The 26,862-nt window shown below is 39.5% G+C and overlaps 1 protein-coding gene across 2 annotated transcripts in view; it reads left to right on the top strand.

Annotated features, from left to right (window-relative positions):
- Positions 1 to 4,116: 4,116 nt before the first annotated feature.
- The window catches only part of RAB28 (RAB28, member RAS oncogene family), a 55,841-nt gene continuing 33,095 nt past the window's right edge, over positions 4,117 to 26,862 (top strand). For both annotated transcript variants that reach the window (XM_009904183.2, XM_054172278.1), the window contains exons 1-4: positions 4,117 to 4,399; positions 10,259 to 10,355; positions 13,541 to 13,629; positions 19,398 to 19,527. In XM_009904183.2, coding sequence (XP_009902485.1) covers positions 4,322 to 4,399; positions 10,259 to 10,355; positions 13,541 to 13,629; positions 19,398 to 19,527 — 394 coding nt within the window. In that variant the 5' untranslated portion in view covers positions 4,117 to 4,321. The remainder of the gene's footprint in view (positions 4,400 to 10,258; positions 10,356 to 13,540; positions 13,630 to 19,397; positions 19,528 to 26,862) is intronic.

Below are 26,862 nucleotides of genomic sequence, written 5' to 3'. Positions count from 1 at the left end.
CACATGCAGTCTTAACACCCCCCAATTCTCCCAGATGCACCAGGAAGCTTTGAATGAATGATATTCTTTCTTCAAGTGTCTGAGAAAGAATTGGCAGAAATATGAACAGTTCCATAAGCAGTGGTTTATCAGTCACGAGTCTGCCCTGATGTGAGATGTGGAGTTTTTATATGCCTAGTGCTAATTGTAGAACCATTCATTATGTTAGCAATCATAAAGGAAAATTCCATGTTTGCTCCTGGTGCTTGTCCTTCCAAGAAGTGCTGTTCAGCTGAGCCCTAATGCTGATCTTGCTGAAGTTTCTAGTTAAGAGAACTTGTTGTATAATTAGGCTAAGAGATGATTTGAAGTGGAAAATAGTTTATGAGTAACATGTTTAATTTGTTTTGAAGCATGACGAAAGTGACAAAGATGTGTGTCTGGTTTTCCATTAGAAATTAAGGTCCTTTTTGCCTTTTTAGCTCCTTTTTTTTCTCTATTTTTTTTCCTTTTTTTTTTTTCTTCCCCCCCACAATGTTATTGGGAAAGCATTTAGCCTTAATTCTGTAAACACTTGTATACATGAGTAATAAGGAATCTTCTTGATCCTGCTGAGGATTGGGCAAAATAGTGTACTCGTAATACTGGAAACTTCAGACATATGTTTCACAAAGAAAACTTGGAAGAGACTGAAATAGGAATGGTTTTTGCTCAGGCATTACACAAAGTTGTTCTAATTCTTAGCTTGATGTTGAACCCATTAAAGTGCATCTATAAACAGTTTTATCTCTCTCTTTTGTTCAAATTGTGTAAACCACACCTAAAGAATTGCTACAGCTTGCCATAGAGGGAAGGATGTGTCAAAGAAGGGCTTGCAGAGGTCTGGTACTATTGGATATCTTTAGACATAGAATACATAGAATAAACCAGGTTGGAAGAGACCCTCAAGATCATCGCGTCCAACCCATCAACCAATCCAACACCGCCCAAACAACTAACCCACGGCACCAAGCACCCCGTCAAGTCTTCTCCTAAAAACCTCCAGTGATGGCGACTCCACCACCTCCCCAGGCAGCCCATTCCAATGGGCAATCACTCTTTCTGTATAGAACTTTTTTCTAACATCCAGCCTGAACCTCCCCTGGCGCAGCCAGAGACTGTGTCCTCTTGTTCTGGTACTGCTTGCCTGGGAGAAGAGACCAACATCCGTCTGTCTACAACCTCCCTTCAGGTAGTTGTAGAGAGTAATAAGGTCACCCCTGAGTCTCCTCTTCTCCAGGCTAAGCAACCCCAGCTCCCTCAGCCTCTCCTCGTAGGGCTTATGTTCCAAACCCCTCACCAACTTTGTTGCTCTTCTCTGGACTCGTTCCAGCAAGTCAACATCCTTCCTAAACTGAGGGGCCCAGAACTGGACACAGTACTCGAGGTGCGGCCTAACCAGTGCAGTGTACAGGGGCAGAATGACCTCCCTGCTCCTGCTGGCCACACTGTTCCTGATGCAGGCCAGGATGCCATTGGCCCTCTTAGCTGCCTGGGCACACTGCAGGCTCATGTTCAGTCTACCATCAACCAGCACCCCCAGGTCCCTCTCAGCCTGACTGCTCTCAGCCACTCTGACCCCAGCCTGTAGCTCTGCATGGGGTTGCTGTGGCCAATGTGCAGAACCCGGCACTTGGATGTGTTAAATCTCATGCCGTTGGACTCTGCCCATCTGCCCAGCCTGTCGAGGTCCCTCTGCAGAGCCTCTCTACCCTCCAGCAGATCAACTCCTGCCCCCAGCTTGGTGTCGTCAGCAAATTTACTGATGATGGACTCGATGCCCTCGTCCAGATCATCAATAAAGATGTTAAAGAGCATGGGGCCCAGTACTGATCCCTGGGGCACACCACTGGTGACTGGCTGCCAGCTGGATGTGGCACCATTCACCACCACTCTCTGGGCTTGGCCCTCCAGCCAGTTCCTAACCCATCGCAGTGTGCTCCCATCCAAGCCATGGGCTGACAGCTTGGCCAGGAGTTTGCTATGGGGAACGGTGTCAAAGGCCTTGCTGAGGTCCAGGTAGACTACATCCACAGGCCTGCCCACATCCACCAGGCGGGTCACCTGATCATAGAAGGAGATCAGGTTGGTCAGGCAGGACCTGCCCTTCCTAAACCCATGCTGGCTGGGCCTGATCCCTTGGCCATCCTCTAAGTGTTGTGTGATTGCACTCAGGATGACCTGCTCCATAATCTTTCCTGGCACTGAGGTCAGGCTGACAGGCCTGTAATTCCCTGGCTCATCCAACCGGCCCTTCTTGTGGATGGGTACCACGTTGGCCAGCTTCCAGTCATCTGGGATCTCTCCAGTGAGCCAGGACTGATGAAAAATCATGGAGAGTGGCTTGGCCAGCTCATCTGCCAGCTCTCTCAGCACCCTAGGATGGATCCCATCTGGTCCCATGGACTTGTGGGGGTCTAAGCTGCTGAGGAGAGCTCCTATCACTTTGTAATAGATAATATAGTAATAGATAATAAAGTATAATATAGTATAGATAATATAGTTCTTAAATTTGCAAATACAACCACACTGGAAAGGATAGCATGCATGTTGGAGGATAAGATTATAAATAAAATGTGCAATTAACTTAAAATATAGGATGAAATTCAGTGTGGGTAGGCAGAAAGCACTGCAGTTAAACAGGAATAAAATCTCAAAGTGTATGAAATTCTGATAATAGGAGGGGATTCAGAGTTTTTTCAGTAAATCAGAAACAGTATGAGTCAGCAATGTCATACCGTGAAGAAAGCAAACATCATACTGGGATATATAAACAGGAGTCTTGTATGTAAGACACATGAAGTAATACTTCCACTCCACTTAGTGCTCATAAGGCCTCAACCAAAGTACTGTGTCCAGCTTTTGGCACATCACTTCAAGAAAGTGGAGACAGGCCAAAGGAAAGCAACATGAATAACCAGAAGTCTAGAAAAGACAACTCAGGGAAAGACTGAATGAAGAGCAGTTGTTTAGTCTACAGAAGACAGGCTGAATACACCCTAACAGTTTGTGAAAATAAATAAATAAATAAATAAATACGTGAAAGACTGCTGCAGCAGAGGAGGTTATAAACTTCTTTGTGGTCATTGTGCACAGTAAAATAATAATTTCAAATTCGGTCAGGGCTACATCAACAAACATTCTTGCTAATTGCCTACCTAAGAAAATGATGCTGCCCCTGTCCAGTGGGTTTAAGAGAAGAGCTGTGAAGAATGGCTGAGCCGCAATGTGGGGGAATTAGGCTGGATTCAACGCAGTGCTTGCTAACCTGTTTGCTTTCTCTGTTAGCGTATTTCTTCAAAAACATTTTTATGTATCTTGTTGTCGCAAGGAAGCCCAAAAAGGAGGGCTTGGCCAAGAGGTAGATGTAGCCAGAATGAAAATGCAGCCCCTTGGTCGAAGCAGGTCACCCCTGCTAGGAAGCAACACAGGCCAGTGATTTTTTGCTGCCCAAAGAACTCTCTCAGGATAGCGTGTGATCGGTTTTGGCAGTCTTCACTACGAGAAAGACACTGAGGTTCTGGAGTGGGTCTTGATAAGGGCAAGGAAACTGGTGAAGGGTCTGGAAAACAGGTCTTGCGAGTAGCAGCTGAGCAAATAGTGAGGAGCAGCTGAGGAAACTGGGATCGTTTTCGCCGGAGAAAAGGAGGCTGAAGATGAGACCTCTTTGCTCTCTCCAACTACATGAAAGGAGGTTTCATGAGGTGGTGGTCAGTTTCTTCTCCCAAGGAACGAGAGGAAATGTACTCCAGTTGCACCAGAGGAGGTTTAGGTTGGATACTAGAAGTATTTTTTTCACCGAAAGGGTTCTCAACTATTAGAATACGGTCCCGATGAAGACGCAGCCCTACCACAAACTTCCATTCCGACCACTAACCCCGCCCCGCGCCCCCTGACCCCACGCCTCTTAGTTACCGCGCGGGGCGTCACTTCGACACTAAACCAGAGCTGCGCCTGGCGGCGACTTGGGCAGAACCATTCCCCCAGCCGCTGGCGGGGGGAGACTGAGGTGAGGGCGTGGTGAGTGTCTCCCGCTAGCGCGCGTAGCAGCTGCTGGACTTGTTGCTGCAGCGTCCGCCCATGAGTTACTCGCTCCCCCTTCCATCCGCTCTCGTTGGTTTTGTCCCATGCGGGCCATAGCGACGGCAGGCGCACGGAGGGAAGATGGCGGCTCCGGGCCCTGCATTGCTGTCGGCTCTGTGAGCATAGCGCTTGCTTCTTTCTGTTTCCCCCTTCACGCTCTTTCACCCCGTCTCTCCTTGTTGCCCTCCGCCTCGTCTTCTCTGCCAGGGGCGTAGGGACCATGTCGGACTCGGAGGAGGAGGAGAGTCCGGACCGACAGCTCAAGCTAGTGTTGCTGGGGGACGGCACCACTGGCAAGGTCAGTGCTGGCCCCCGTCGGCAGCCCCTTCTCTCCTCTGTCGCCGCGGTGCCCTGAGGCCCCTTCCCGGCTTTCCCCCTCAGCGTTCGGCCTGTCTCTCTTTCTCTGAGAAGTGGGCAGCCCACGGCTGCCGTTGTCGCGCTACCCGGCGGCGTGACGCCGGCTGAGTGCTCCTCCTTCGCTCCTGGCCCTGCATTTCTCCCTCTCCGTTGGCTCACCAGCGTGTGTAGGGCGGGGGTGTAGCGGAGAGTCGGGACGGGCCCCCATCGCTCCCTGGCCGGTGGTCAGAGGCAGGTTCTTCTCCGGGGAGCTTCGCTCCGAGGCCGCCGGTATCCGCTCCGTTCTCGGCGGAGGTTTCAGTACCCTTAGGACACCCGAAGAGTCTTGGTCAACAAACAGACGTGTACGACTTTACTCCAGTTCTCTTGAGCTTTAATAAAAGGAGCGGCTAATAATGTAATTACTATGGTGCTGTCTAGTATGGAGTTTCCCGTTGATGCCCGTGGGCTGCAGACCGCGCACTGGGTAGCGAATGGCTCGGCTGGAATAGCCCGAACCTGTTCGCGGTGGTTGCCAGTGCCCTGGACGGGCGGGGGTGGGGACTGATGTGTTTCGGTTCCCTCCGAAACAATGACCAGGAAAGGTTGTTTAGCTGGGTCTGCAGGTTCTGTTCATTTCAGCTTCCGAGCTAATAACCTCTTCATGAAGATAGAACAGATTCAATCTATTTGAGCTACTGTTTCAGAGTTTGGAATGACACTTCTGGTGTCAATTTAGGTTTTGCTTGTGACTTTGAATTTTGTTCCCCTCTATCTATAATCAATATAATTATTATTGCAAAAGTTTGTTTATAAGCAAGTTATACTTGTCTTTTTAAAAGAGAAATGTTGATGGAGACCAAAGAATACGAAGAAGAGGATGCTTTCTTATCCATTAAAATAGTTACTGATCTTCACTATGCATATGTGAATGTGTCCATGTACCATATGTAGCCTGAATTCTCTTGTGAGATACACTTGAAAGTAGTAATTTTATTGTGTATTTGAAGAACATTGCTTTTCCTCTGTCATTAACTTTTGAAAACACAGGGAGGCAGAAAGTCTGCCTGCTTCACAGTTCATATGAGAAGTAAAAATATTCTGAGAGGTCGTTTAAAGGCACTGGCTTCCATTGATAGAAATAAGTGTCTTAGTGAAAATACCTGCATGGTTTTGCTCACTTACTTATGCAGAGCTCTATGAAGAAATGAAACATTTCTTTTTGGTCTCCAGTGATTCAAAACCCAGGCTGAAGTGGTATTGTATTCACCTGAGTCAGTAAATGGGCAATTCCAAGTGACTATGTGATGAGAGGTTAATAAATGCACAGGATTGACAGCTGAAGTGCTGTTTCACTGGTAGCATTCCCCAGGAGTTTTCCATTCAAACTGCTACCGTTCAGTACCTTGTGGCAAGACCTCTTGCCAAATACGGATTTTCAAGCGTTCTTGAGTTTTGATGTATATTCCTGCTGATTCCTACCTCTCACATGGGAGCTGCCACTCACTGAATCTCCTGCTGGCTCTAGGAGCCCAGTGCTTCAAGTGCAGTTTATTTTGCAGGAGCAGCAGCTATGCTATGGTGGGCTGCTTTTCCTCCTGTCCCCCCTAGATGATGCTGTAATAGAGGCTTCTTCCAGCTATCCTGATGGCCCAGCAGCAAACTCTTGCAATAATAGATTTATTGTAAAATCTTCTAAAAATAAAGAAGTGGTTGTGTCATGGAATGGAAGGATAAAATGTACCTAGTGCTATTTCAAGCATCTCAGAAGACTAAATTTGTTGAGGTTCCTCTCCTTTGTGGGCTACTCGTTCCGCTTACTTGTTGAAACGTGTATGTCTATATGTTTTCAACTCTCAACAGCCTGCCTCACATCTGGTTCACAGCTGGTCTTTGCACACACATATACTTAGCCTTCCAAATACTGTGCAAGACTCTTTCTCCCCCCCCCCCCCCCCCCCCCCTTCCTCTGTTGCTGGAATTATCAGACAGGAGGAGCATAGGAAATTATGAACTATATCTTCAAAATACTACATTTTGTGTTTTGTGTGAGGTATTCACACCTGACTTCTTTTCGTGGGTCTCTTTCCTGCCAAAAAATACCCCCAAATGAAAAAACATATAAAGGGGAAAAAAAATTAGACTTCCTCTCTCTTGGTCATCTGGTTCTGTCCTTCAGTTTTCCAGGAGTAAAAGAAAAAAGTCTGAGTCAGCTGGCTGAAGGTGTGAACTTGCTTTCTTTTTCCTCTCTCATTGTTTAGAAGCAATGTGATTTGGGTTCTGTGCAAAGGCTGGTGGCAGTTTAAAAACAAATCAGTGTCAGTTCAAGTTAAGGGTAATGTTTGTGTTTCCACTGGCTATGAATGATCCTATCCATGTGCTTCTGTTCATTAGTTTTGTGGTGGTTGAATGAACAACTGGATACTTAGAATTTTAAGGGTAAGCATACTCTGAAGAGGGAAGAGTTAGAAGAAATTACAGGAATGAGACAAAGTGGAATCTGAAAAAGTATTAGAGTAAAATGGAGATGTTAAGGAAATGATAAATTGTTGTAAAGAAACGTTGAGGAAAGCAAGATTGGTTAGGAAGAAAATAGTAGAGAATCACAAACTAGGAAAATAATCTGATAAGAAATCATAAGTGGGGACAATGTGAGATGAAAATAAGTAACACTTGTTAATTGCAGTTGGGGTTTTGATTTTGATGACTGCAGTGAAATGCAAAAGCAGCAGCAGAAGCCAGTGATAAAATGATTCCCCCTACCCAAGCATGCATTAGTCAGCCTAGCAGAAAAGGCCAGCACCCCAAATCTGGCAACTGGAAGCGGCAACCCGGACAGGAAGCTGCTCATGTTGCAATCTGAACTTCAAGCCCCATGATACTTTGCTCCAGCCAGCACTTTCATTTTGCAGCTGGCGTGACAACAGCATGGCATTGAATGTCATCAGCAGATTCCACTCAACTCATGACAGTATCAAAGCATATCACAGTATCACCAAGGTTGGAAGAGACCTCGAAGATCGAGTCCAACCTGTCACCACAGACCTCATGACTAGACCATGGCACCAAGTGCCATGTCCATATAATGCTGATTTGAGCTGGAACTACTTGGATTTGCTACTATTGAAAAAGGTTTGGGGCCTCTGGGAGTAAATCTTGGAGCTATTAATGGGAAGGGAGGTCCTGAAAAATAGGTGTATGAGAGGAGCAAACCAGCCAGAATTCTCTCTTTCTGCCATCTGTCGTAGTTGGTACTACAGTATGGCAGCAGAAACAGCCTGCTTTTTCCTTCTCCTCTTAACAATGGGTGATGAAAATGAAGGAGTCTGCAGCATGGCAGAAGACAATTTTGGGATTGAAGGTGATATTTGCATTGTAGGGGTACTTGACTATTTGTTGACATAACTTCTTTGTTTACTGTTGTAGAGAAGTTTGAACTGTTGCTCTTAGTATTTTGTGGATAAATGCTTGTTCTGTGAATAGAGAACTCTAGTCTGTTCATCCAACACTAACATTTATTAGGAAAAAAATTAAAAAGGAGTTAGTCACTAATTTTCTGCTATAAATTCCTGTGCATTTGAGAGCACAGGAGGGGAAACCTGTCAGAGAAAACTTTGCCATGCTGTTGATTACTTGCTGCTCTTATTGGTTGGCTGTTAATTGAATGCATGTTATTTATTTTTACTAACACCCCTAGAAGCCCTTGGGGAATACTGAGTGATAAAGCTAATATTTACTGAGTCCTTAAAACAAGAAGGGAGGGGTTGCTTATTTAATGGGGATCTAAATTAGTGTTTGGGAGAATATAGAATAGTGTGATACAGTCATATGATACTTTAATCTGTACTCTGGGTGCTGGTTACTTTCAGAAGAGGAAAATTTTAAGGAGTAGACTCTATGGTGTATTCCTGCAACATTTTTATCCTTACATATGTCATGAAGGGCAGAATAAAAAGGGCTGCTTAAAAATAATGTCTTTGTAGTCTTGACATGCTAATTATTGTCATTAAAAGAATCAGTTCTACTGACTTTTTCAGTACTACTGTCTAAATCTGTATTGAATTTTGTGTATGTTGTTAGTAATACTGTTACATAGCTGTAGGCAGAAGAATCTTCTCACGATTCATGTTCTCTGGTCTCACCCTTTCTACAGTGACATAAATATGTGTACTCATGCTATTTCAAGTTTACTTGCTTTTTTTCCTTCCATCTATTTATCTATTTATACTCCTCTTGGGACTTGAGTTCATTGAAGTAAATGAAAATGTTGCTGTAGTCTTTAATTGATTTTTTGGAATACTTCCTAAACATATCTTCTGATACCAAAATGTCATTTATTTTGTATATACAACAGTGATATGAATATAAATGTGATCTAGAGCAAGCAAACAGTAGTCTTGTGCTATTTACTTCATAGGTAGTTTAATAGTTGAATGCTTGCCTATTCATATAGAGCTTTAATGCTTGAGTTCTGCTGATCACGTTTTCATGCGGAAGAAGAGTAAGTTCCTTCTCCTTCGTGCCTACATTTAATGTCATTAGTGACACTCAGATCTGTTCAAACTGTGCTATTAATGGAAATTCTCTATTCTCATTTCTCAGAACTAGTAGCATTAGTTTGCCATTGCATCTTTAACTACATTTTCTAATAACAATCGATGTGACTCATCTCTTTGGGTCTTGAAGAACAGAAGGCTGGCAAAAAAATTTCATCTTGCCTATTTGGAGTTTTCTCATGCAGTGTAAAAGTTTTGTGAGGCTGTTAGGCTTTTTTTCCTTCTCTACATGTAAATTCATATTTAGATTTTTTTTTTTTCTGCAGTTACTTTGTATTTATATTTTCAGATGCCAAGAGCTTTGGAAGTGTCTGCCAGTAAACTTGATGTGGGATGTATCTTATCTCTGTGACATTAATTTTTAATACAGTATTTGTTTCTTCCCCAATACAAACTTCTGTGTTCTTTTAATTGCACCTCTCCTCCCCTTTCTTTTAACATTATATTTTTAAAGTATTTGCTTCCATTTTTCTTCTGTGTATTAAAAAAAAAAATTAATGGCAACTTGGATTGTTACTGAAAGAGTATACATGCATCACTTCATTATTTCATGTAGGCAGGCTGTGTATCCTTTCAGCAGTATGTGGTAAAAGCTGATTATTAGGTCAACAGTGTACCAATGTAATTTCATAAATCCACAAAATAAAAGTTAATGTTTCCAAAGTTCTGCTCAAAGGAATAGTTCTGCAAATGTACATCCTTAACATGGGTTTAGTTTTACTTGTATACAAGAAAGTACACTTCCTGTCTGAGACTTCATGCCATTCCTGATCCTGAAACCTTGAGTCCTGCCCCACTCTGGAGCGCCTGTGAAACTCCACACAGTGCAGATCTCTGTTCCCCCTCAGGAAGCTGGTCTGGGGTCATGGTGTTCTGTACCAAGGAAAGACCTTTCTTTTGGAAAGGAATGCTTTTTAAAAATAATAAATACTTTTTAGGTATGGGGAGTGTCACTCAGATTTGTGTCAGTTTGAGCACGCTCATGATACCTCATTCAAATCTGTGGAATGTTTTGTGATCTGAATATCATGGTACCATTGAAATACAATGGAAACCCGTGCCCTGCCTCTCTTTTTTTGCATAAATTAGCAGCCTTTGCCACCACTTCTTACTATGTTGGAGTTGGCTGGAATGCCTGGCAATCCAAATCCATGAAAACTGTCAGCATGCACTGATTTAAGAAGTGCTTAACTGTATTTCATACTTATGGTTCAACATCAAGTCTTTTGCTGTTTAAAATGACAACTTAATTTGTTCTGTTTTAGACATCCTTAGCCACGCGTTTTGCCCAAGAAACGTTTGGAAAACAGTACAAGCAAACCATAGGACTGGACTTCTTCCTGAAAAGCATAATGCTGCCAGGTAAGAGAATGAGACTAACACTGGAAGGCTGGGCAAGTATAAGACTTTGAGAAACAGATTCTTCAAAGCAATGTATGCTAGATAAGCTTAGTGTGGTGCTTTTTACAGCAAAGTTAATTGGATTATTAGAGAAAATTTTGTTAGCACATTCTTGCCAGGTGACAAAGGGTTATGCATTTGCAACTTCCATCTTTAAATAGAGCACTGAATTCAAATAAAAAGAATGCTGCCTGTATTCGTGGGTTTTACTATCTCTACTTGAGTGTGCTCACTGTCCGTGTGGATAGTGTAGCATGCAACAATGAAAAGGAACTTTAAACTATAGTCATTGAGAAAGTATCTGTGTGTTGAGAGAAATAGATTATTTTTCTTCATAAATGAAATATGCAACTTGTATTTGAGTTGTGTGAGAGAAGTATAATGCAGCTATGGAATTGCAGTGCTCTAATATGTGAATGCTGTTTTATGCAAGGCAGCATGAAATTGCTGGCATTTAATAGACCACTAAAATTTAGGGTCCCTCGGCACTCATAAAAATACAGTTTGAGCATTCAAGATGTTTCACTTCACGACGGCAAAGAAACTATTTAGATGCCAGTTGCAGCACGTTGCATGGAAAATGCAAAGAAATGATTGAAAAAGAATAGTTGCTGGTAGAAGCTTGTCTCTGAGCAGTTAGGTGCTTGATTTGTGCTCGCTCAGTTTCTGAGTATGAAAGTATTTCATTAAATGTGATTTCTTCTGGCTTTAGGAATCAGGGAAAGTATGTGTCATTATTAAAAGCTGTAGTGAGATCTGAGAAAGTTGCTGCAAGTTTTGTAGTTCTTACCCTCCACAAGGCAAAATAGAAGGGAAGCAAATGCAGAAATGAAGCATTTTAGCTGTAACCTGAAGTCCTAAGAAAATATATACAGTTCTTGAACTTATTTTGTTAAAATTATATTGCCAATAATTTCTTGATTATGTTTATATATTTTCTTAAGTGAAACAAAATAACCTTTTCAGTCTATTCCTGCATTCACTATTTTCATTTGGCCATTTCACTGTACACTTTTACTATCTGGTGAGTGATAAAGTACCAAATTTCAGTGCTTACTTCTCCATAAAATCAACGGAATAATTTTTATTATTGTCCTGCTCATGCCTCTAAAAATACCAGTGTGCATACTATTTAACAGCATACTTGCAAGTGGAATGTGTACACAAATCATGCAGTGTGCATGCTGAGAACTTGTATTTTGCAGGGTTTTTTCCAGCTGTTAAGCATACAGAAGCTATTAGTACATTACTGGGATTCTAAATACTCTTGTTGAGGAGAAAATTTGGAAAATGATCAACCACTGGTTCATTCATGTTTTGCTTTCTTCTGGTTTATTTTGTAATGAAGGCAGAATGTAGATGAAAATAGCACCAGAGCATCAGCAAAGCCTGTACATCTATTTTCCTAATTTATCATTATTAAAATAGTAACATTCCTCAAATGTGTTCATAGGAAGAAGCATGCCTCCATGGGTTGTCATGCTGATTTTTGTCTGTGCCTGTGTGTGAGTTGAGGTGTATATAGATTTCTGTGCTTTCTAGGAGAGCTGAACTGGTGATGGGGAGGGGAGTGAGGGGAAGGAAGAGAGGGAGTGAGTTAAAATATCCTGCTACTGGAATGGCAAGCAGTACTTAAGTAGCAGATTTTTCTAATGTCTTGATTGGTTCTGGGTTTACAGAGCTGCTGTTTACTTCAAATATTAATTCATATGGCTGCACAGAAATGATTGTATGTGATACACTAGGGAAAAAAAGCTTCAATTTCTCTTATTTAGTAGGAGAATTGATGAATACAGATGCTGCAGTGTTTGCATTTTTTTTTTCTTCTTTAAATGTAGGTTAAGAATTCAGGAGTTAGAGTGACTGATTTCTAGAATTAGGTAGGAGTTTACATTAGGCCACGTTAGAAATGCATTTTAGCTTGTCAAATAAAGTACTGTTTTCCTATCTTTTTGGCTGTTTTAAAATAAAAGCTCTGTTTGTCTCTAGTTGTTTTAGTAACCACTGCAGTTTTGCAGTGAAAAACGTAAATATTTTACACAGTGAGACAATGTAGTTTAGTACAAATAGTGAACTCTTTGAGTCATTTTGAACAGCATGACTTAGTGTTCAACAGTTGACAAATTCCCTTCATGCAGTTTGGTCAAAATATTTTTTATTTTTTTTTTTTTTCTGAGGCAAATAAGTTTCAGTATATTTATTGATGCAGTATCTTGTATAGTCTGGATGCAACCACGGTGGAGATTGTGCTGTCCAGGCAGTGTATCTGTTAGTCAGAGTGTGTGCTGGTAGAGATTCTTAAATGCTGCAAGCAAATACTTATAAGAAGGTTGTAGATGCAGTCCAGTAAACAGGATTCTGCTGTTAAAAGAACATTTTTTAAAATTACTAATGCAAAAAGTGGGCAGTTGTGTGGTTTTAGTTCCATTTTGACTCTGCAGCAATTTAAGGTTATCTAATACATCAAGTTTACTTCTGCAGGACCACTACCGTGTCAGCCTGTTGGCTTTAGTTCATACTAGAAACAGCCTAGATACCTGCACTGCATTGCCTCAGTTATTTTAACTCTGCACTTATGTGTGTTTTCTGTAACAAAATGCTGGTGTTTTCTTGTTACATGGGGCCTTATCAGTTATTTTTATTGGTATGTTAAAGTTATTTCTAGAACTGTCTTACTGTTCATGATTTGGTTTTGTTTTGTTGTCATTCTCCAGTTTTTGTATTCATCTTAAATCTATGGGAATAAAACAACAAAGAATCTTTCAAACTCATTGCAGAAAATGTCATGTGATACTATCATAACTGTTGATTCAGTATTTGCTAAGCAAACTTTTCACAGTTTTTCCATAGTCAGAATAATCCTAACATCCTTTCTCCCCCAGGAATGAGTCTGAGCACGTATTTAATATGTTAGTATTTAATTGCATTTAATGACTTAGCTGAGCACAGGTGATTTCCCTCCCCCCCCCAAATGATACAGTCATCTCTGTGTTGAAATGTAGTGCCTATTTATTTTTATACTTGTAAAAAAGCTGTTGCTGTTTTTATACTAGAACTCTATTAGCTGCCATTATAATATGTCTTGAAATATAATTTGCATTTAATTTTTCCAGGTTATGCAATATCTGTGTCTTTTTCTGTTGCAGGCAATGCAAATGTTACTCTTCAAGTGTGGGACGTAGGGGGACAAACAATAGGAGGCAAAATGCTGGATAAATATATTTATGGAGCTCAGGTATGGTACAAATGATGATCATTGTTATCTGTAACAATTGTCTAAAATTCACTGATACTTTGTTCCTGAAATTGTACCTTTCTTACAGGTGGTACAAGTTGAATCTCTGCTTAACCTAAACTTAGTTGATATTGGCCATTGATAATGGCCATTGGAATGGGCTGCCCAGGGAGGTGGTGGAGTCACCATCACTGGAGGTGTTTAAGAAGAGACTGGATGGGGTGCTTGGTGCCGTGGTTTAGTTGATTAGATGGTGTTGGGTGATAGGTTGGACTTGATGATCTCAAAGGTCTTGTCCAACCTGATTAATTCTATTCTATTTTACTAATACACCAAGTTTAATTTTGGAGAATGGTTTAAGTTTTGAGAGATGCTTAAAAAGCAAAGCAAAAGTGTACATTTATATCTAACTAACTTTCAAGAACAGATGTATGCTTCCATTCTTTGTGTCTTAAGCAATCACAGTAAATGGTACAGGCTATTTAGATAGCCACGTGGTACATATAGTGGCTGCTTTTAGAACAGATGCCTCCTGGGGGGGAAAAAAGTAGAAGGAGGAAATTAAGGGCAATCCTACACTATTAAACTCATTCATTCAACTGGGGTTATAAGAGGGCAAACAAAAGGAGGCAACCAGGTAGCTAAATATTTTTGTAGAACTTCTATCCAGTGAAAATGAATTTTATCTTGAGACTAACTAAGCAACTTAAAGTGAATGGTAGGATTAAGTAAGAGGTAAATATTATAACAGTATCTGGAGCTATGAGATGATTTAGGAAGATGTACTGTATGCCAAAATTCTTCACATGAGTGAGCCTAAACTGTACTCTGCTCTTGAATTTGGAGTTTGTAACAAGAACAACATGCATAACGTGTTTTACTATATAATATTTACCCCCAAAGAAAACAAATGCATCTATTTTTCCCCCCAATACTTGTAAGTGATAGGAATATAGAATCTTAAAACTTGCATTGGACAGAAACATTGTGCTAGGAAGTGCAGCATGGGAATGGCTAATTAAGGAGATTAGGAGTTATTATTTTACAGGATAAAACTGAATTTATCAATTTAACATTTTGTCACATTAATAAAGTGTCTAAATGCTTTTAACTGTTCCATCTGTTTTACTGCATTTTCTTATTTTTATCTTCTTTTATATAAAAACCATTTGCTGCCTTGTTAAAGTTCTACCAAGCAGCAGGAGAAAGTAGCTTCCATGACAAAAAGGAATTTGATGAATCACAAATTGTTGCCATATGCCCGAAGTGAACTCGGTGAAGGAAATAAAAGGCTATTAACTTCTCCTGTACTGAATTTGGTGATAAACTTAGGAGTTTCTTATCAGCAATAGCAGGTCAAAAAGTTAATACCAGTGCCCCCAACTTGAGAAAAAATTGATCTGGGTAAGCCTAAAGTCAAGAAAGTTTGGGTTTTAGTCATTCTGAGCACCTTAACAAAAAAACTCTACATAAATCTCGTCTCCTTTAGTCCTCTCCCAATGCTTATTGTAACCCTAATTTTTTTAATTGAATGAAGGGCTGTTCTCTCTCCCATCATTGCATGTATTGCCAATATCTGTAATAGGCTTCTTATCAAAGCCGACTTGTAACATACTTTTCCATTAGCTTTGTTAACAGCACCTGCTAAAGACATATAAAGCTGTTTATTTTCATCTAATGATGAAACACCAGGAATAATTCCTACAGGCACTGCTCTCAGCTTGTCTCTGGGCAGAAGCTTGTTTCATGTTGAGCATTTGTAGCTTTGCAGTAGAGGAATGATAAACTGCAGCAAGCAGGAATATTTAGAAAGAAAAAGTCTTTTAAGTATAGATAAAAAATTCCTGTGAATGGACAGCAAAGCAGCAAGGAAATAGCTGGGAAGAGCTAGCATGGAGTTAGCAAGGGTAAATTGTGCCCAACCAACCTGATTGTGTTCTGTGGTTAGATGGTTGGTTCAGTGGAGAGGAGAGCAGTGAATGTCATTTACCTTGACCTCAGCAAGGCCTTTGACAGCATCTTCCATAGTATTATTGCAGACAAAATATAGACAACTTGACTGCATGGATGGGCCATAAGGTGACCGAAAAAGTTCATGGACAGCTGGATTCAAAGAGAGATGGCCCATAGTTCAGTGTCTTACTGGTGCCTGGATATAAATTGTTTTCCTTAGGAGTTGGATTTATGGTGATATCTTTTATGAAGTCTTTGAGCAATGGAACAAAATGTTTGTAAGTTTGCAAATTACACCGAGTTGGGGAGGAATGATGAATATGCTGGAGGGTAGGAGTGCTACTGAGAGAGACTGTGAGCTGCTGGAGCAATGGGCCAACAGAAACCTTGTGAAGTTCACTGAAGACAAATGGAAAGTCCTGCACCTGCAACAGAATAAACTTTTGCAGGCTGGGGATCAACTGGAGAGCATCCAGTGAAGGGCTATGAGCATCTCTCCTGTATGAGCAAAGGCTGGGGACACTGGGACTGTTCAGCCTGGAGAAGGGAAGTCTCAGGAGGATTTTATTAGTGTGCATAAATACCTGAAGGGAGGGTGCAAAGGAGATGGAGCCTGGCTATTATTAGTGGTGCCCAGTGACAGGACAAGAGACAATGGGCACACGACCACAGGACTATCTGAATATGAGGAAACTTTTTTCTACTCTGAGAGTGACCAAGCACTGACACAGGTTGCCCAAAGAGGTTGTAGAGTCTCCATTCTCTGAGATACTCAAAAGCCATCTGGATGTGGTCTTGTGCAGCTGGGTATAGGTGACACCGCTGAAACAGATGTGTTGGACCAAATAACCTCTAGAGGTTCCTTCCAGCCTTAGTCATTCTGTGACATGGCTTTGAAGAAAAGGAGATCGGGGTCCTACTGGAAAAAAACACAAACAAACCCCCCAAACAATTGAATGAGAGTCAGCAAAGCACACTTGCAACAGTAAAAGCTAACTGAACACTGAACTGCACGAGTAAGAATGAGATAGACAAATCTCATTCAGAAATCCAAATGTATGGTTCACCTACTTACTATGACCTGGAGGTCTATGACCTATGAGCTGGAGGTTGAAAATTTGAATTTACAGCAACTGAAAAGGTTATCTGTAGTCTGCAGGTCAGTTGATCTTGGTTGCAATTTGATCAGAGTACCAGGGGGAATAAGTAGAGCATCCACCTATACTTCGCTGCAAACCTTACCACTGGAGGTAAGGTCTCATCTCTTTAAATGAGATCTGAATCAATTCTCTAGGATAGATCTTTTGGTTAAGGTACTATTAAGGTGCTATTTTTTTCCAAGTTCCTTGGCTCCTTGTACCATCTTTTACAATAAGAGTGCCAGATGTGAGGATGAGAACCTACTCGATGCTTGCCCAGTTGCAGAAATTGCTAATCCCTTGCTGTCCTGAAGCAGTCATTTTTTTTAACCTCCTGTTTTCCCTCTGATGTTGCCAGAACAATGCAGTTGCTGCATCCCCTCTTGGTAGCTGAATTTCACTGATGGGTCAAAAGAACAAAGAGTTATTCGAACTGTTTGAATAAAAGGTGCTAGTAACCAGTTTTCTGTCAGTGTTGTTATATCTCAGAATTGAGAGAGACTAAGAGTCATTGCATAGTCAGTCACCACAGCTGAACTGATAGACAGTAACTCATTCAGTCACGTGTGTTTGAGTGACCATATCCTCAGTATGAGCAAAGACAACAGTGGTTAAATGTGTGTAGACTGTAAACTATTTTCACTTGTAAAAACCAGCATTTCTGCAGATGTAGAAGACACCATAATGAAGTTACTCTTTGCTAAAATTAATATTCTGTGACTAGAAAAAAGTTAGGATATATTTCATGAATATTAATGAAACTTTGAAACTTAATTCAGTTCCTTCATACTAAAGTCAGTCATAAGATGAGGGCAGCTGAGGATAAATCTGACGAAGAAAACATATGGCTTTAATTAGTGCTTTCTGTGGCTTGCTTTTATTGTGCAAAGCTTGATACCTTTTTAATGTACATTGTCTAGTGTGATTATATTGCCTGGTTATAACACATCTATAATAGCAGTTCTGCTGTGTAATAGCACTGTTGCCCTTCATGTGGTAAACATTTCAAAACTGCTTCCATCTCTTACCTGTAATTGCTACCCGTACCCCTGTATCTTTAAAAGCTGGCATCCTTCCTAACTTACCTTGTTAATAGAATAAGGGTACTGCAGACTCTACCTTCTCCAGAGACCAGCAAATCATTTCTGCAGCATTCTCAGTTTCCAGTGACCTATTTTTGAAAATACTCTGTAATTCCAAAACAAAAGGCACTCACATATGCATGAATATAGGCAAAATGTCTCTCTTACTCGAGTGCAGTTATGCAAGCAGGGACTATTTGCCACGTTGCTGGAGACTAGAGAATTAACGTGCTGTTCTTGGCATGTTGTCTGCCATGTGTTTCAAACCCTTTTCATGGCAGGGAAATGCTTTACTTTTGTGTAAAAAGGGTAATGTTAGTTTTCTACTTTCATTCCTTATGTGTAACAGGGAAACAACAGCTTTTAGATTACCTACAGGTTCTGTGCTCCATATACTGTAAGTTTGTGGAAAATATGATGGATTTTTATGAAAGCATTGAGGGGATTTCTATGTTAAAGAAGGTGAAACACATTTTAGCTATGGAGTTATGATGAGTCCTTCATTAATTACCTGTATCATACTAAGTTGCTTATGGAGTACTGTTATGGCAGAAACCAGAGCAAGAGGGGTTCTGTATGAGCTGGATGCTATGCTGCCTTTCTTTGCATCTCTAAGATGTCAGAGCTGCTCTCTTTGTTGTGTAAGTATAGCAAACTGTGGCAAGATTCCTAAAGAGTGGTGAAGAAAAGAATATCCTTTGGAGGTAATGCTTCAGTCATGGAGAAGGGGACTGAAAGCAGGTTTGGTGAGGTAGTTGTGAGCTTTGTTTAACAAATTCTTTCACAGCATATCCACTGTTTCCTTTCTTCCACAGGTAGGCTGCAGTTGGCTAGAGGACTTGTAGCAGAGTAGCATTTTGATGAAGAATTACTTAGAAACAGAGCTGGACAACCTTAAATGCTCAGGTTCTGTTACCTTTATCTTACATCTAGCTCTGAAGAGACTTTTCAGTACTGAAGATGGTTTAGATAGTCTGGTCTGCTTTTCTGCAAGCTGCTGGGAGAACTTGGCTGCTGGTGAAAGAAGCATTCCCTGTGCTCTTTCCCATTTACAGCTTTCAGCCTTATGTCTGGGTTGTTTTTTTTTTTTAGCTTTTACAATACCTGTTCTACAGCTTGAGTTTCTTCTTCTTTTCCACTGAGCATTTAATAACATCAATATGTTCTTCCTACAGCAAGGCTTATGTTATGAAAGACAAATATATACATGTGCAGGCATTTGGGCAAGTACAAAAGTAGTCAGAAGTTAACTGAGATGCAAGTGTGAAGTGCTTTCTGGGTTTTTCATAAACCATATGCAGTTTGGAATATTTCTAATGTAACTAACAGTGCTCTTTACTGAATTGCCATTTTTTTCCCCCTGCCCTTGTAGTTCTGTTAGCATCTGAATTTGGAACACATGGAATGCAGGAGATATACTCCAATAAAATGTTTATTGCAAAACCTCAGAATTCCTTTATTCCTCAAAAGATACAATGCTATTATTTGTTAATCCTCTATTTTATGATGATGATAACCTAGACTGATGCAAATGTTACTATGCTAAAACATTTTTGCAACCTGTAACATTTTAACAATGTATCTTTTTATTTAGGGTATTCTCTTGGTTTATGATATTACCAACAGCCAGAGCTTTGAAAATTTAGAAGACTGGCATAATGTGGTAAAAAAAGTGAATGAAGAATCAGAAACACAGCCACTTGTGGCCTTGGTTGGAAATAAAAGTAAGTTATTCATACTTAAATATTAATTGAAATACTCTGGATGTTGCTTGCTGTAGTGAAACAATGGCACAGGGCATGTAGCTGTAGTGAAAGGAAACTAGAAACTCTCTTGTGTATTCCAATGACATATTTGGATGTACCTCAGGATTCTGGTTCTGGCAGTTTGATTACAGCAACCTGTTGCCTTGTGCCTTACCTAGCATGCAGCCTATGTTTTCATTACTTCATTACAGAAGTAGAGAGATCTCTCTCACCATGTTTGATTTGATAGGGCTTCAGGATCTAATCATGGTGTGCAACTAGAATGGAGAACTAGGAAGCGTTCCTATATCTAATAACTGGTTTATTTCATGATACTGTATGCTAGTAGATTGCTAAATTATTTCTATATATTATATCAAATAACTACACTGCACACTAGGCATAATACTCATGAGTAACTTACCAGGCTTTTTATTTTGCATGAGGTTATTAATTTCCTATTGTTGGGGGATTTTTTTAACCTTTCTTCTTCTTGATTATCTAAGTGTGATATAATGGTTTTCTACTGGCCACCATAATATGCCACTTTAACCATGTGGTTAATTTCCTGATTAGCTGGACTCCAAATCCCCCAATTTCCAGCTATGAAATCTTGTAGAAACATCCTTATTAGCATACCTGAGGTCTTGGTATTGGCTCTCTCACCCTTATTCTATTGAAGATGATCAAAGCAACATAAAGGGATGTTACAAACAAAGGGGTGAAAGCAGTTAGATTTTTTTTTTTAATCATTGTAAAAATATTTAACAACTTTATTTTCCAAGTAATTTGTGTTCATGTCCATATCATGAGCAAACCTGAAAAAAAATGAGCTGCTCCAGCAGGTCAGTATTGTTTAACAGCATGTGAAAACAACATAGAGACTGTGGTGCTGTACCATTTAATGATATTAATTATGAAAGACTACTTATTTGCTTGGAAGAAAACAGAGAAGCTCTTAGAGTTACAATATATAAATAGCACTTCTGAAAGTATAACATAGGCAGTGTTGTATTCCAGCAGACCAGAGTCAATAGTACAGATTCTGTTGAAATTAAAATGAAAACTATTTTTCACTGATTTATATTTTCCCCCCCAATTTGGACTTCCTAGCTGGAGTTTTGCAAATCTTAAGAAATATTTCCAGTCAGATACGCTGCAGTGTAGGATAAACAGAGTTCTTTTGCTGGTAGAAAATCAGACACTGGTTTCCATTTGAATGAGTTTTATTTCTGTTATATGCCTAAACATATCTGCTTTTCTTGTATATATGCCTAGAATTATATATCATCCAGATATTTCATTGGGAGCATCTGCAAATAGAACATGGGTTTGTAGATGAGTTGTCTTAAAAGGCTGACACTGACTAGTGAAGGAGCTTTCATGTTACGAAAATAGCATACCTTGTTTTCCTTCAGAAGTTGGGTGTAAAGAAAACCATTGCTTTTATGTGATCCTTGAGGATGTTTGTTGTTGCACACTCTTGAGCACAGAGGGGATGCTGTTTCCAGAGGTAGTTTGTTTGCTTAATTTTCATTTCAGCATGATAAAAATTAAGCTGTTAGAAGTGTACTGCCTTTGAGTTCTATAATAGAAGAATATCTAGGAGGGCTTCCACCTCAGTACAATAATGGCCTGTTAGAGGTAACTGTAGTCAGGCTTATATTGTTACATAAGTAGACAAGGTAAGTGTTTATGTTCATATAGAAGCGTGGTGTTGACTCTAGCATATTATGAAAGGATAAAGCTTTCAGTACTAACAGGTTCTTCAGGTGGAATCACTATTCAGAGTAGCTCAACTTCTTTACTCAGTAAGTGATAAGAAACCCATACACAATGCCAAAACAGGTAAGTGTTTGGTAAACAACAAAAGGGATTGTAAAATTTAGTGAAGACTTTTTCTTTCTTGTTAACTGTAACCCATAATACCATGATAATCCTAAAATGTACAGGTGGCATTGAATCTTAACTTTATCTTTCCTTATAACTTACGTTGCTGTATTTTAATCTCATTTAATATGAAGGATATTTGAAGGGAGTTTTTCTTTGTTGCTGAGATCCCTTAGTTTGCAGCAGGAATAAGGGAGTGAACCTTACTGTTAGGATTAACAAATGTTATTGAGTTTCAATGCAGTAACTTAAAACTTTTATAGATATGTTGCTATCAAATGCTTTGACATGTTGTGCAGTATAAATGAAACTCTAGTTACCAGTATTTGTGCAATTAGGATCTTTGCTTAAATTTGGTATTGACAAAGTTCAGTAATCACAATGGATCTCCTGGCTGATAGTGTGAATTAGAGAGGTTTGGCTGTGTGTGACTGATGTCTGTCTTTCCTTTCAACCTTGACTACTTTATATATTTCCCTCTGCACTTACCTATAAGCAATCTCCTCAAGTGTCGTGCCCACATTTTCAGTGGATATATTGTAAACAAAAATTAACCCAGGTTGCATGGGAGCTACACTCACTTTGATTTATAGCCACCAAGATGGTCTTAGGGTGGTGGTTATCTTTGGCTTATATAGTGGGTGGGAATTATCAGGTACCAATGTGTAGTGGAAGGAGGAATGATTTCTCTTCTTAGAGATATTAACCAGATCCACTCCTCAATAAAGACTAATAACTCAGATTTTTAAACAGTGGTCATGACAGATAAGGGCACAGAGGAGAATGCATCAACCCTAATTAAGAATGTTGACCATTTGTTCTTCTTAGCCATGATTAATTGATCTTGGAGTGCTATCTCTGAACAGGAAGTGTTATGCTGTTACATTGTGATGTTTAAAGGTTACATTTCAGTGTACCCTTTAACTTGGATTTACATACAACCCAAGTTGTTTTTACCTGTCTTATCTGAGCACAGAAAGAAACATTTTCCAGCCCAGATATGAATGAACGTTTGGTGTACTGTGTACTAATGTGAATCTGGCTGCTAACAGGACATACCCAGTCTGGTTTTGGACTGTTACTGCTTTATATGCTTAGTCTCCCCAGATGTACTGTGAGATTTTCTTCATTAATGCTCATTTTGAGATTCTGGCTTATTAAAAGTCAGAACTATGCAGTCATTCTCTTATCCCTCCCAACCTTTTCCATCCGTTTGCTGTTCTTGTTTCCTGTGGGCTTGCACTTGTTAGGCCCTTCACCTGCAATCAAGTGTTGAGCAGCAAATGCAAAGACCCCTGTTGTTCTGAATCTTGCCTGATTATACTGAAGTTCCTGTATGCCTCGCACATGCTCCTGGGATTGGAGGGTAAACTACTTACATGTAGAGACTCCCTTAAAACGAAATCCTTGTCCTGTGCTACGGTCAATTTACCAACTCATTTGAATAAATGTAGAATGCTACACTGTTTTAAAATATGTATAGGGTGCTTGTCTCCACAAACTCCTAAGATTAATAAAAATCGCAGTCTTATGGATTTGTTTGTTTCCATGGTCCAGTAATTAAATAAAAAAGTAAGAAACATTAATGAAAGGGAAAAATCACAGGTGAAATGATCATTTATTCACCATAATAATCTATTTCTAACCCAGTGTGTAAATGTGCTCTGTATTAGTTTAGGGATGGGAGCAACCTAGAAACATACATGGTTTTGAGTGACCTTACTTGTCTGAGAAGGTATCTATCTTGTGACATTTTCATCCTAAGTCATGCTTGCCTTGATGTTAATGATGCTGGCTACCATCACTGCTGAAGTGATCTATTTAATTATGCCTGTTAAATTGCCTAGTGGGCAAGTCTACTGCACCATGGTGTATGCCCCACAGAGATACATAAACAAGTGTCATTCTTTAGAAAGCATCTGAGCTCACAGAAAATAACATAGAGAAGAGAAGGAACATTTCTTGCTGCAGTGTGATATTTACTCAGACATATTCCACTGGCTGGGAAAACACCTGGCAGGACAGCTCACAGGATCTGGGTGTAGTGCTCTGTTCTTGCCCAAATCTTCATGTAATCTGCTGTGATAATATCTGTTGCATCAGGTTGCAAATCAGCCTATGCTATACCTGGAGCCTTATTTCAGAACCCTTGATAAAATGATCTCATGGATGAGAAGTCAAGAGTGTACACAGCAGCTGGTTAAAGGCAGGTTTTTAGGCTTCTGGACTTTCTTGCAGTGCTGCAGCTATTCCAGGAGCATGTATATAGGATAGGTTTTGTTGGTGGTTCTCAAAAGCCAAGTGGCCTGTGCCACAGTAATAACCAAAAAAAAAATGGAAAGGGGAAATCTCTGTTGTGCTGCTCAAAAGATAATAATAATGATCATAATTTTCTGCCCTAAGACCAGTTTCTGATGTTCAGCACAGATATGATTAGTACTGTGCTTGCTTTTTGATTTATATTCCATTGCAGTACAGGATTCTGTACAGGGATGAACAATAAATACATCTTGCACACAGAGGCTATATTACTGTTATTCCACTTGTCTGGGTTTGAGATTTTTCTGAGCTAGATTTGAGCACCTGAGACAAACAGGTGTAATTCTATGGAAATCAATGAATTTGGGTTAATTTGAACCAGGACAGGTTAGATCCTGTACCAACTGCTTACCGAAATTAATGTTTTCTCATTCAGACCATATGGTGCTTTAACAGGAAAGTGAGGATAATTATGGCTTAGACCCACTGATAGACAGTTCTTATGCTTTTTTATTTTAGTGACTATGAATAACCTGGTTTCTTTTTCCTGTACTTAAAGTTTTGAAGCTGCACTTCAGTTTTCTATTTGCACATGTTAAGTTTTGCCTGCTAAGACCGACCAAGAACTAAGATGAAGTTCAAGGAGCTGGGAAAATATTGTTAGTGTAGCTGGAACTCAAAACAGCAGTGTGACAGAAGTGCCAGTGAGTAACATATTCTCATTCACTAAGTTATGCTTAAATTCAGAAAAATCTTTCAAGATGTCATTGAAAAATGGAAATAGGAGTAAACTGTTTAAATGCAAAGGTTAGAGCAGTATATTTATCCTGGTTTTGCAATAATACACAAATGAAATGCTGAGAGATCTCTCAGTGTTTCCATGGATTTTGTCTGTAGTTTATTTAGCAGGGTAGACATACATCTAATAAAAAAGATGCTGCATAAACCATAGTCCAGGCTGAATGTGCTTCTGTTTTTGGTTTAGGTAGAAATGTTTTTTCTGGCTACGTCCTTCATACTTAGGTCTTCTTACAACAAATGGAAAGCCCTTAATTGTACCTAAGGGAATAGTTAATCTACGGTGGACATATGGTGGACAAAAGCTGAGTCTAGTAAATGAAAAAAATTATAAACAGAAAATGTGTGAATGTCTGCACAGTCTGAGAGTCATGGGAGATATTGTGCTGTTGGATTGTAGTTTATGTTAAGTTAATTTGCTATTCTTTTCTATTAGTGTATTAATAGAAGTCAGTGCAGCATAAAATTCATAGTTTTAAACCCCAGTCAGTTTCATGTCTATTTTATTGGACTGAAAAAATTCCCTACAGCACAGAATTATTCCTTTTTTGCAAGTTGTCCTGCTCCCATCTTTGCCATATGACAAATGCAATTTGATTTCATGAGTGGAGTGAAGCTCTCTGAAATTTTTAGAAGTTCCAACATTTGATTTGGGGCAGTTAATCAGTGTTAACCCTGAGCAGCTCTTGGGCTTTACGGATTCAAGCATTATATGTGGTTGCACTGCTCCAGCAAAAGGTTAAGTATTAATGGAAAATGTTCACAGCTCTTTTACTCAAAGAAAACATGTTACTTGTAAGTTTTCTTTTGATTTTACTTTTACAGTTACATTGAATGTCTTCATTCATTTAGCCATCCATAAAGCAAATATTGTTGCACATGCAGTGGATAATAAGTCTTTTTAGGACTACTTGTGTGGTATGTCACAGATCATTAACTGCAAGTAACCACCTGACTTGAGGGAAGTCTGGAAGCATCATTACAGTGAAATAAGCTTTTATTTCTGTATCACTGCAGCACATTGATGTGTAGGAATGTCTCCATTAGCTACTGTGGAAATATATTATCATACATTATTATTGAAGGAAGTTGATGAGAGAGGATAACCAAATTTCAAGTGTGAAAAGGATACTAGTATTAGTATTTCAAAGTGGGGAATAAAGCAAGTGCTATTGTATCATTATTCCCTATTTAAATGCTAGATAAGTTGGTAAACTAATCTTTTTCTGATGCTTCACAGTCTGAGTCAGACTGATACTAACAATTGTATGTTGCTTATGTGCACACTGCAATTCCCCTGAAATGCATATAGTAATTGAATATATTTACTACTCTGTACAGGCAGAAAGCATGGAAAAGAAGTTTTCCTCTAACCAACAGGGAAAACTTAATTTTTTTTCTATTTATTTCAATGAAACATAAAAATTTAACTTTTTAAAAAAAATTGTTAGTAACCAGTAATTATTTCAGCTCAATTTAGAGGAGAATAATAGGAGACTAATTGTAATGGATAACCTCCATTGATATGAGTTTGTAGCATGGAAAATACAATTCTGAACCAATGTCTTGAAACTGTTTCAGAAAATGTGAAGTTTTTATATTAGAGTTAGGCTAATACTGTAAAATTATCTGTCTGTGTTACTGTGTTGCAAAGTAATTTGCTGTCAGATCCTTTAGGAGCAAAATACAGTAAAAGAGAGAGAAATGAGTGTGCTAATCGGCTTCTCTTAGTGGTATGGTATGAGCTGTGTGGATGCAGGTTTCAGAAGGAGAATGGTGGGGGATGCATTGTATGTATATATTTGCATACTTGTCAGCACATTAGTGTGTTTATGGGTAGGTTGCCCTTCTGTGGTGTTAAAAATGATTGCGTGAAGAGCAGTGACAGATCTTTCGCAGCAATATTCAGTAGACAATGCTGTAAAGAAATTTTTTAGAAAGCACTGTATAAAGCAGCTGTAAAATATGGAATACCAATTCAGGCTGTAGAAAGGTTCTGGGTTTTCCTAGACATTGCTTATTGTGTTATGTACTCAGTTTTTGTCATGCTATAGGAAGTGAAACATCAGTAGTGTTAGAAGGTTGGTCAGGAACAACTACTGAAAAAGTCTGGACTTAATAATGTTTGAATTTACAACTATGTTTGGTTGTTTTTAATATGAAAGATTTTAATTTCTTGAATTGTCTCAAGCTAAACAGAAGTAAAGGAAACAATGTAATGAAAGCATAAAGAAAAAAACATTGTATTGCCAGTTAATGCATCACCTCATTACTAATTAACAATTTTTTGGGGATGACTTTTCAAAGTAAGATGACTTCCTTTTACACTGGAAGCTCTGCAGCTTTGTTTTGAGAGCACTGTATTCA

This window comes from Dryobates pubescens, chromosome 23 (assembly GCF_014839835.1).
Source record: "Dryobates pubescens isolate bDryPub1 chromosome 23, bDryPub1.pri, whole genome shotgun sequence".
NCBI lineage: Eukaryota > Metazoa > Chordata > Aves > Piciformes > Picidae > Dryobates > Dryobates pubescens.
Note: the sequence above shows the minus strand (reverse complement) of the source record. Positions and strands in the feature narration are given on the sequence as shown.